Source organism: Helianthus annuus, chromosome 4 (assembly GCF_002127325.2).
Source record: "Helianthus annuus cultivar XRQ/B chromosome 4, HanXRQr2.0-SUNRISE, whole genome shotgun sequence".
Taxonomy (NCBI): Eukaryota; Viridiplantae; Streptophyta; class Magnoliopsida; order Asterales; family Asteraceae; genus Helianthus; species Helianthus annuus.
The window spans coordinates 204,357,155-204,369,190 of NC_035436.2; the positions used below are offsets into that span (position 1 = coordinate 204,357,155).

At 37.3% G+C, this 12,036-nt stretch overlaps 1 protein-coding gene and 1 non-coding gene across 2 annotated transcripts; one reads left to right on the forward strand and one right to left on the reverse strand.

Moving 5' to 3' along the window:
* The first annotated feature begins 2,750 nt into the window (after positions 1-2,750).
* Positions 2,751-4,767, forward strand: LOC110938100 (scarecrow-like protein 21). Its single transcript, XM_022180571.2, has 3 exons — positions 2,751-2,908; positions 3,027-3,824; positions 4,144-4,767. Exons 2-3 carry the CDS (start codon positions 3,053-3,055, stop codon positions 4,713-4,715), a joined length of 1,344 nt encoding a protein of 447 aa, XP_022036263.1. The 5' UTR covers positions 2,751-2,908; positions 3,027-3,052; the 3' UTR covers positions 4,716-4,767.
* Positions 4,768-7,808: 3,041 nt separating this feature from the next.
* LOC118492023 lies at positions 7,809-7,904 on the reverse strand. The gene has a single exon (XR_004892464.1). It is a non-coding gene; the product is annotated as a small nucleolar RNA SNORD96 family (small nucleolar RNA).
* Positions 7,905-12,036: the final 4,132 nt, after the last annotated feature.

A 12,036-nucleotide genomic window follows, 5' to 3' on the forward strand; every position in this document is an offset into this window, starting at 1 on the left:
TAAATTAACAACATCTTGGTGCTTTATGAAGTTGTACATTAAGTATTAGGAACTTTTCAAAAAAAAAAATTCCACTTCTAGCCCAAATGTTTTATTTTTTGTATTCTAACCCCTTTGATTTTTTACTTTTAACACAAAGATTTTCATCTTTGTAACTTAATCCAAACACTTTTTTATTTTCAATATTGATCCCTCATGTCTTTCATCTTTTGCAAATTTTTCGTTTTATATTTCGTTCTAAATTTTGTAAGTGAACACGCCGCAACGTGCGTGTGGGGTTCAACGTTTTTTCGTCTATTTTTTCCCGTTTGACGGGCCCATCGCAAGTCGCAACGTGTCTATTTTCTCTGTTTGACAAGTTCGTCGCAACGCGCGTGGTCCTATGTCGACTTAGTTATTCTTTTATATGTTTTACGTTTCATTCTAATTTCTTCGCATTAACACACCGCAACGGGTATATGTGGTTCAACAATTTTACGTCTACTTTTCGTTCGTTGTTATTTTTTCCTTTTTTTTATTTTGTTTTTACGGGTTTTTTCGTGTAGTTTTAGTGCTACTTGCACGGTTAACGCCCCCATCGCAACGCGGGGACCTTAATACTAGTTGAACCCAAATTTGAAATTGTTATCATTTCGCTATTTTTTGCTCGAAAAACATGAAGAAGATACATGCCACAACAACCGTCCATGCGGCAGTAAAAATGCCATGACATGTAACTTTTGTGATATTGTTAGTTTTTAATAATCAAATTATCTTTTTGATTCATTCACGTGAGTTAAGGTTAACAAGAAGTTTAAATATGTGATAATTTATTTTTTATTTGTATATAAGTAAATGCATTAGAAAAAATAAAAGATAATTGAGTAAAGTTGGGAGGTAAGACCGAGGAGATTTAAAGCTTAAAATAAAATAACGAGTTAATTGCCCAGATGGTCCTTGTGGTTTAACATTTTTTCACGTTTAGTCCCCACCTTTTGAAAATAGCAGGTATGCTCCCTATGGTTTGTGATTTTGTTACTCGGATAGTCCCCTGACATTTACTCTGGGGACTATCCGAGTAACAAAATGACAAACCATAGGGAGCATACCAGCTATTTCTAAACTAACTGATATCTACCCAGGGACTATCCGAGTAACAAAATGACAAACCATAGGGAGCATACATGCTATTTTCAAAAAGTGGGGACTAAACGTGAAAAACATGAAACCACAGGGACCATCCTAGCAATTAACTCTAAAATAACAAAGTAGATGTGTTCTCAAATGTACTTGTGGGGAAAAGCTACATTTGCCAAAGGGACTCAAAACTAAAAAGTAGGGGATGAGAAATGATTAACATAACTTTTCTTTTGATTGGCGTCAGAGAAATCTACCTAACAGTGAACGGAGCGGGGGCGGTAAACTCACTCGGTACTGACCCTCCTTTACTGCCAACCTGTTTACCGAACAAACTTTACCGAAATGGGGGGCGAAATCGGTGAAGGTTCACTGACTCGGTGAAGGTAGGGAAAGGGGAGAGAGAGGGTGTGTAATGGGGTCCATTTCTTCTCAACCAATCACACATTTTTCCTTTTTTTTAAATATTTTACCTAAACCTTATTAGGTAAACCACCGCCAACGTTTTTTATCATTAGATAAACAATTGACATGGCGCTATGTGATTGAGTGAATTGAGAGTTTACCTATTCCATTAGGTAACCACTCCCTTCACCCTAATGTCACGAACTTATCTTTTGATCTATGTTTGGCGTCTTCGGTTGCTTGGGATAAGACAATCCCATCCCGCTCTTGATCTAGGTAACTAGTTTTGTTCAGCCTTGAACTCATCAGGAGAGCGACAATAACTTTTGATCAGTGATGCGTTCATTAGACTAAGCACATACACATTCTTGATCCACTGAGATCGTCCTTGATAAGTCCCAGACTAACCGCTAAACCTAAGCGTTCATGTGCATCCCATAGCAAAACGACCTTTGATTATCTGGCACGTGACACTCTCCCACCACCACCAATTCATGCAAGTCCTCTTGCATGCCCGCAATCTCATACTTCCTTGCAGTCGAAGGATCTGCATCGCCCCGAATAATTGAGTATAATTCACTTTGGTTGTATAGGACATCCGATAGCACTACAACAATGATCTTCATCCAGATCGTTCAATATATCTTCGTCCATTTTGGTAAGAGTTTTATAAGGATTTGGTAGAGAGTTTTTTTGGTTGAGTTGATTGGGTGTAGAATGTGTGTAAAATGTTATGCGCGTATGTATATTTATATAATTAATAAATAAGATTTTTTTAAACTGTTTGTGACCGTTCTCCAACGGTATTATTTATCAAACCATACACCACTTAGTCGTTATCTCCGTCTCAGAGAACAAAATCACTAAGCCATAGTGACAGGAGGGTGGTGTTCCCCGACGCGATGTGGCGCTATGGCCTAGATGGTGCCTGGGTCGCGCTCTACTACGCAAAGTCTAAGACTATAAGGTGTGGATGAGGGTAGTCCCTTAAGGATGATCCACCACGTAGACAGCCACGTCATTAGGTATGGAGGATAAGCCTCTTTATACATACAAGATATATGTATGTATATGTGTGTGTTGGATAAAAAAGAGGCGGCCCGTCGTGAGCGGCAATGGAGGAATGTTGGGGACGTGGACGAACCAAAGGGGACGGTGTGGACTAATAGTGGTACTTACTCTAGAGTGCCCCTTGATATTCCGATATGTATAAGCTTTTTCATGTTTTCTCTAAAATATTATTCCTCGACATGTGAGAGTGAGAGAGACTACTCCCAACACTTTCTTTTTTGTACTTGAGTCTAATTCAAAGCCAAAGTTAGATTCATTTCCATATTAATCCACTCAAAATGAGCTCAGCAATTCACCATTAATGGTGTTTCATATGGTAAATTTCCATGTATTCTTCTATCTCAACCTATTTAGAGACAAAATTACAACAATTTCACTGTTCATTTCATACAATTTCATCTTACATTTAACCTAATTTTTGAAATTTCCAACAGATCTATGCAAATTGAAGCTGTAAACAATGGTATTTGTGACGAATTCTTCAATTCAAGCATCCGATAACAACAGATCCGCCATTTTCAACGCATGTTACCACAATTCGTTGCACGAATTCGATGATTCTTATAATTGTTCAGATAGTTTCACTTATTCTACTGATGTCAATAACTTTAGGAGTAAATTGAGGCGGTTGGAGACTCTAATGCTCGGAGATTCCGATTCCGATTCTGGTGATGTTACCGGAGATCGGAAACTGTTCGCCGGCGGTGATGTAGACTTGCCGGAGATGATGCTAGGTTTTCCAAAACGAGACTTGAAGCAAGTCCTCATCGCGTGTGCGAAATCGGTTTCAGATAACGATGAATTAAACGCACGGTTGTTGATATCGGAGCTCCGGCGGATGGTGTCGGTCGCCGGAGAACCGATTCAACGTATCGGGGCGTATATGTTGGAAGGACTTATAGCTCGGCTATCGTCTTCGGGTAGCACGATCTATAAGTCCGACCTCGCGCTAAACACGCGTGTTTTATACGAGATTTGCCCGTGTTCTAAATACGGTTACATGTCGGCTAACGGTGCGATAGCCGAAGCGATGAAGTGTGAAAAGCGAGTACACATCATCGATTTCTGTATTGAGGATGGGAGTCAGTGGGTCCCGTTGATCCAGGCTTTTGCTAGGAGACCTGGTGGTCCCCCGCATATCCGGATATCGGGACTCCATCATTACCCAAACGGGTTGGGTAAAGTGGGTATAAGGCTTTGTAAGCTTGCAAAAGCTTGCAATGTACCTTTTGGTAGCGTTCATTTCATGGAATGGAATGGAATGGAATTAGGAAGTTTTTCTTTGTAAAATTGATCTTGGTTGGGGGAGGGAGGAATTTGAAATCCCATGAATTTCTTTAATCAATGAAATTTGTGACTATTTCAACATTCCTTAGAAATCCTTCACTCTAATGAAGGAATGGAATGGAATGTTGAAATAGTCACAAATTTCATTGATTAAAGAAATTCATGGGATTTCAAATTCCTCCCTCCCCCAACCAAGATCAATTTTACAAAGAAAAACTTCTTAATTCCATTCCATTCCATTCCATGAAACGAACGCTACCTTTGAGTTTAACACGGAAGTCGGTCTCGAAAGTTTTCGAGACCGGCCTGGCGAGGCTTTAGCTGTTAACTTTGCGTTTGTGTTACACCGAGTGCCTGATGAGAGTGTAAGCACTCAGAACCATAGAGACCGAGTGTTGAGACTAGTAAAGAGTATGAAACCGAAAATTGTAACCCTAGTCGAGCAAGAATCTAACACGAACACGGCTCCGTTTTACCCTCGGTTTCTCGAGGCTCTTGATTATTACAATGCAATGTTCGAGTCAATCGACATTACACTTCCACGGCACCACAAGGAGAGAATAAACGTAGAGCAACATTGTTTGGCCCGAGATGTTGTGAACATAATAGCGTGTGAGGGAAGCGAACGGGTTGAAAGACACGAGCTTTTGGGAAAGTGGAAGTTGCGGTTCAGTATGGCGGGGTTTAGCCCGTGCCGGATGAGCTCGTTGGTGAACGGAACCATCAAACGATTACTAAATAAATGCAATGAAAGATATAGGGTTGAAGAAAGAGATGGAGCTTTGTATCTTGGCTGGATGAATAGAGATTTAGTGTCTTGTTGTGCTTGGAAATGATAAAAGTAACATAATGTAACATAGTTGTTCAAAAAAAAAAAAAAAAAAAAAATACAAACATAATGTAGCATAAACAAGTTCTTAATGAATCACAACGTTATAAATTTATCTAATTTAAGGTTCAATCAACTTGCGTTTGTTTGTTGTTTGTTTGTCAATGAAGATAAAGCAGAAAGTTTCTTGCGGTTGTAGTAGAGAGGCGTTAATCATGTCAGGTCGGTGGTTTAAACTGTTAAACCCAAACACGACCCATACATTTTGTCGTTTCAAATATACCAACACTAAAAGCGAGTAACCCAAACACGACCCTTATAACCCATATATCTAAACGAGTCAAACGGGTTGACGGGTTGTGATCATGTTGTAAAACGTGTTAAATTAGTTGAAGGATTGTAACAAGGGGAGACGGGACACCCTTACGAGTACCACATTCGGGTATGAAACCGTGCTAGAACACCGCCGCCACCCTTAAGTGTGGATGGGGTAAAAAGGTGGGGTCCAAGGTTAAAGGGAACTAACCCTTATGTAAAACGTAAGTAGACAAAATAGAGTCAAAGTCCATGTCCCAAAGGCAACACGAAGCATACTAGCAGAGTAAAGTCTTGACCAGAATAAGGTCAACATTGTACTTTCACCTAAAAGACAGACAACCCTCATGTGTTTCAACTTTCAAGTTTCAACTGATATGTGATATCTAAAGTCAAACGATGCTGTTCAGATTGGTCAACCCAACCCAACCCAACCCGTGTTTGGTTTTATATGGGCCAGATTGATTCAAGTCGGCCTACTAATTTTTGTTTTGTTTTATATTTTCTACTTCACTTAAAAAAGACCTGGTTTGGTAACCGAAAAACCGGTTTCAATACGGCCCATATTTTTTGAATACCGGTTTTTAGAGATGCACAAAAAAACCCGAACCCTAGTATTAGAAAAACCAGGTTTTTTTAAACCTGAACCTGAACCGGAACCCGACCCTACCCGTTGGATTGGGACCGGGTATGCATACAATGTTCAATACCCGAACCTGGGTTTTTTCATACCCGGGTTTTCGTAATACCCGTAACCGGGTTTAAAAAAAATGCCCGCACCAGGTTTAGAAAATACCTGGACCCGTTGTGTACAACAACGTTTTTTGAATGTCTTTTAAGTCACATGACCGTTTAGAGCTTGTGTGAGGCTTTTTTTTGGCAGATTTCAAGGTATATAATATATACAGATTTCCATTTTATCTCTGTGTTTTGTGCAAAAATAATAATCGAAAAACCCAATCTATACCCGAACCCGAACCCTACCTGACCAATACCTGAACCCCTACCTGACCAATACCCGAATCCGGAAATAGGGTATTCTAATACCCGGGTACACAGGGTATGGATTTCCTGGCCAATACCCGGACCCGAACCCGACTCGGGCATTGGCAACACCCGAAAATTTAAAACTTGGTCATACCCAAACCTGGGTATGTAACTGAAACCGGGTTTTAGAAAAAAAAAAACGCGATATGTGCACCTCTACCGGTTTTGTGTACTGCCTTATGACTCAACCCGCCTTCAACACCACCCAAACTGATTTAAATAGGGTTTGAATTTATTATTACCCAAAGCGGTTAATTTGTTAAACTTTACATGTTAGGATTTCTAAATACATTTTATACTATTTTAATTTTTATATAAAGATTTATTACCCAAGGAAATTAAAAACATAAAAACTAAAAGTTAAGATTCGTAGATTATTATATTACCCAAAAATATGATGTTTATGGGTATTTTTCAAGTAAACGGGTATGTATGATTCTTGTAATCAGGTTGGGTTTAACTTAACGCTATACCCGTCTTGCTGTCTCAAACCTGCGGAAAAACTTTATATATATCTGATACCGGTTTGGATGTTTCGGGGTATCCGTCATGTTCAAGTTTGTTTGTGATCCCTAACTAGTAAACAACCCTACAACAATCCAAGTCCAATCAATCCAGTTTATTGTTGGATATCTTTAATAATCACCTAAGCAACAAGAATCTTTTTTACTTGTAACGTTTTTGTATCAAAAAATTACTTTAGCTACCGATTAGTCTATTTGGATAGTAATCAGCCCCTGGACTGGATTAGCTATATATTGCTTTTTTTAGACTTGATATTTAAATAGGATTACAAGTTCAAATCAAAATATAAAAAAGTCTAAATCATTAGCTGTTTACATTTTTTTTTCCTTGGAAAGTTCCTTTGATTCACATAACTTGTTAACTTTGCCAAAAAATACAAACTTCTACCTACGATTTGATACAAACTTTTATTTACGATTTGATAAAAAATAGCGTTATACTTACAATAGCAATAATAAAATTTTTTACAGCTTTTAACAATTAAACTTAAAAAAAAACTATTCAATTTGTTATTTCCTATTTCGAATCACAGGGTTCACCTTTACATACATTTTTTGATGTTTTCATTTTATATTGCTTATTCAATAAACATAAAACAAATCCAAATAACATTTCCTAGCAGATTCAAACAACTTCCAAGTATAACTTCCATTTAAATAATTTTACTTTAATAATTGTTAAGCTCTTTACCACTTTGCAAACCTGCTTAATGGTTTTGTTGAGACATTGGTGTCTTATTCACAAAGTTTGAAGGGTAAATTGCATTTCAAGTGCTTTAAATTCCAACAAAATTTCAGTCCTTGTGATTTAACAAACAAAATTAGAATGAATACATTTTTTAATTTTAATTTTATTTTTTAATTTCTGTAAAGCGAATGTCCTTTATTTTTGTATTCTTTTTGTATTCTATTTAGAGAGAGTAAAACCGTTTATAGAAATTAGAACACAAAGGAGAGTCGAGAGTCGATGAATTTTTGTTTAAACTTAAAAGAACGTAACATGCAATACACCCGGAGTTTTAATTTAAAAAAAAAAAACATTAGATACACAGAAAATTTTCAAGTAAACTTTTAAATTTTTAATAGTATTTAACGTAACTAAATCTAAACAGTTTAATATATCGAAACAAAAAAATTAAGCAACTTCATCTAAACACAAATTTTCGTTTGAAACAACAAACTAACGATCAACTGAATCTCATTCAAATCAAAAGTGGCCTCAGAATTGCAGAATTAGCATCAAAACCTTTTGAAAAGGTCAATCAGTCCCGAAAGATGGTGTAAATTTAAACAGATTTCCTCACAGGCCAATTACAATCACACAATCCAAACAATTTACAAAAAAAAATATATGTTTTTCTCACGGCCAATCCCAAGAGGTAATTGCGGAGACTCCGCTCCCCAAGGCGATAGGATGTGACAATGCCGCCCCCGTTTACACGGGATCTGCTCATCAAAGACAGGCGGCTCAACCGTGTATTCCCGGGGACGGCTTGATTTTCAACGATTTACATTGAGTTTTACGAATATTTGCTATTTCGCCTCATATGTTCGTAAATCGTCGAAAAATATAGAAAAACCGGGTCAGCTAGACCTTGTAACCAGAAGTTACAATATTACATCACGAATTTAATCTAAGAAAAGGTGGTGATAATGATGCTAGAATTAGGGTTGTTATGGTAGATGGCGGTGGTTATGGTTGGGAGATGAAGATCTACTGGTGATTTATAGGAGAGAAGAGGTGACGGTGATGCGTTGTGAGCCGTTGGATTAGAGGATCTATGTTTCCTTAACCCTAGGGAAAGTACATGGGCTTGTGTTGGGCTACTTACGTCAAATGTCAGGAAACTAGATTCACATGTTAGTTTTGATGGGTTGAGATCCTGTACAAACAGTGCTAATTATAAGAATCGTAAGAACAGATCTGAACCATTAATAATTAAAATCAATGGTTGATATTGATTATAAATAAAACCCTTATAATTAAAAATTACTACCAACAAATTATGGGTAATTTTGTAAAATTACTAGTCATTTGACCATTTTCCATTAAATACAAATTCCATCAAGGTTTTTTAAACTAAAATAACTTTTATATACTTCATTATTTAAAAAAAATATATATACCATAAAATCAAGTATTTTTTTATCTTTAATATGAGTACCATATTGCTATACCTTTTTTGTATTTATAAAAGTGATTTTTAAAAAAGTTAACAAAAGGTGTTTTATAATTGTGCTGATAACGTGCTGATTATGTGTTAGTTACAAAATAATACAAACAAACATCAAAAGTAGATATAATCAGCACATCTGGTGTGCTGATAATGGAGAATGATTGAGGATGTTGTGCTAATGTCGTTTATGTTGATAATGAAGAACGATTGAGGACGATGTGCTGATAATGAAGAACAATTAAGGATGTTATGCTAATTATATAGTGGTGTGCTGATTATATTTTTTGTAATTATTTTTAATTAGTTATAAATAAATATGGTCAAAAGGTCTAAATTACCCTTAAACTAATTTTTTATTGATGGACACTTGTCAATTATGTGTTGGTTCTTACGGTTCTTACAAACTTAAGTGTTTGTATTTGATCCCATTCCTAGTTTTGATTATGTGTTGATTGTTTTTTATATTTAGAAAAAAAAAAGAAACGAGTTTTTAGTAGGGTTGTTTATGAGCCGAGCTAAGCTAAGCTAAAGCAAGCTCGGGCTCGGCTCGATAATAAACCAAGCTGGCTCGGTTCGATTTAAATTTTAAACTGAGCTGAAAATCTAAGCTCGGCTTGGTTTTAAACCGAGCTGACTCGGCTCGGCTTGGTTTGACTCGATTTTAAAAATAAAAATTTATATATAGTTCTCAAAATTCAGTATTCTAAAATATTATTCAATGTATCAAAAGAACATGTTCAAAATAAATTCAACCTAATACATTACAAACCAAAATCACGTTCAACAACGCAAAATAAGTTTTATATTTCAAGTAAATACAATATGTGTTCATTGGAAGCGTTACATTGAGGGTGTTGACACAATAAGAGTTATGTTGAAGAGTAACGGTTGGTCGAATTCATAGTGATCCGGTTCAATCGGAGCGTTTTCCACAGTCATCGAGCCTGTCGTATGCGAATAAGAATGGTTTACTAAAATCTATGTACGAAATTGAGTGTGTAATTAGTCGAACATGTATGAAGCCAACTTTGAGGGGTTGAACTAAGGCGTGTGCATTAGGAACATCAAGTACGTCACCAAAAGGTTTCATTACAAGGACACGAAAGTATTTTCGAAATGATATGGTCATAAAATAATACACAACCATCCTCAGAGTACAAGAAGTGATCGCTACGTATCAAAAGAAGAGTTTATCAGGTTATTTTTAAACTAGAGCACAATGTTATAGGAGTTTATGCGTAGACAATCGAGAATGTAGTGTGACCATGATAATGGAATGATAGGTTTATCTATATCAAGAACAGTAACTAACTGTCACCTTAAACGGTAAGCGTCGGCCAAGGCAAGGGCTAGGGGATAGACTAGTTTAGAGAGGAAAACTGTTATGTAATAGCAATTCTAGCCGTACAAGGAGTAAGATTATTGTTTATGTCATCATGTTTATCCGGGAGTTGATTAACTTATACCTCCGTTCTCCGTTGTCCCTCATAGTTCTATATGAGAGAAGGGAACAATCTTAAGGGTCGAAATGGGGTAAAAGTCGAGTATCACATTGAAATCTACAAACTACCAAGTTTACACACAATAGGGCAGAACCCTTCTCACGCTCGATAAGCCTCACTGGGACTTGCATGCACCCCGCGTTATTATTAAGTGTGCACCCATAATAATAAGGCGATTTGCATGTTCATCTCAGAGCCTCTTAGCTTACGCTCGAAGTTTCCCCCGTTCAAACAACACAACAGATGGTATCACAAGTTTATAGTTCGTATGAGTCGAAAAGTAGTGTCACACTATTAGGTCACTATGGTGTTAAATGTTTCAGTTCATGTGTGATGTGAGTGTGTGACTGCTAAGCAAGTAATGCAATGAGTGAGAGAGACGAACCTTGCAATCTGGTGCTGAGTGTCATGATCGATTCTCGAAGTTGTTCGGTTATAGTCTGGTTTTACAAAACGTTTTAAAACCTAGTTCACTATAACCAGTGGCTCTGATACCAACTGTAACACCCCCAAATTCCACCTGCGGAAACCCCGCGAGGCGTGTTACGCATCAGAGTTCGAGCCACCAATCACATTGAACCAATGATAAATATTTAGGTAAGTCATAACATTAATTACCAAATAAGATGTCTACATGATATCAATTCTCAAAAGTTGTGTAGCGGAAGCATGTAATCGTTTCATAATATTAATCAAAATCAATGCATTGTTTATAAGTGAATCCAAGAGTCTCGATCCATGACCACTCCAGCACTTCCAGATAGCAAGTCCATATTCCAAACGTTAACGACCTACAAGCATGCAAACAAGTGTGTCAGACTACGCTGGTGAGTTCAAGGTTTTGTTAACGTGTTGAGTTACCAGATGTATGTTAATGCGATTCAACGTTGCGTTACGATGTTGCTCATGTTAGATACCCTAGGGAGTGTGCCCATGTGTATCCGGGGAGTGGGTACCCCTTACGACTGATTGCTATGTTGCCTTCGTTAGATACCCTAGGGAGTGTGCCCATATGTATCCGAGGAGTGTGCCTCTAACAACCATAGCCATACCCAGATAATTAGTTCACGCCCGTCCTTACGGCCCGGTGTGAGGTTTCCCACCTAATAGCGCTATCAACTAATCACCCCCATTGCCCTCCAGGCAATAACCAAAACCGATTAAGTTATTTACCCAATGTTTCCCTTCCAAATGTTTACCAGTTGTCCCAAACCACCGGGACGCATGCTTGAGAAAAGTACAGTGAACTCACCTTGGTTTGCTCGGTATGTTAAAGTATGTGTTCACAGTTTGATCAATCCAATCCTAGTATAAATTTCAATGCCAGTCAGTTACGTACACCCTTAATTCACATGTTCCTATTATGTAAGTATGAACAAGCACGGCACATAATATCACACAAGCTAAGATGCAAATTTCGGATCACATGTATTGTTCTACATTACTAGCTAGTTCATCAAAACACCACATGTTAACAGTTCGTTCTTAACTCAAAGAACCATACACACACTGTATAATCATATGATAAATATTTGATTCATATAAAACATCTATGTCACTAGCTCCCACTTACAAAACTCATGATCACTAAATTAGTAATTCCCTATGGTGCAACCCAAATGAGTTAACGGCCCAACATCTTACAGCCCAACATAATTGTAATGCGTAAGGCCCAAATAAGTCGATCAACCCATTTACATATTGGACGATATTTGATTTGTGTGGGTCAGCGTTTAACCCTTTTTATTTCTGATTGTAAGTGG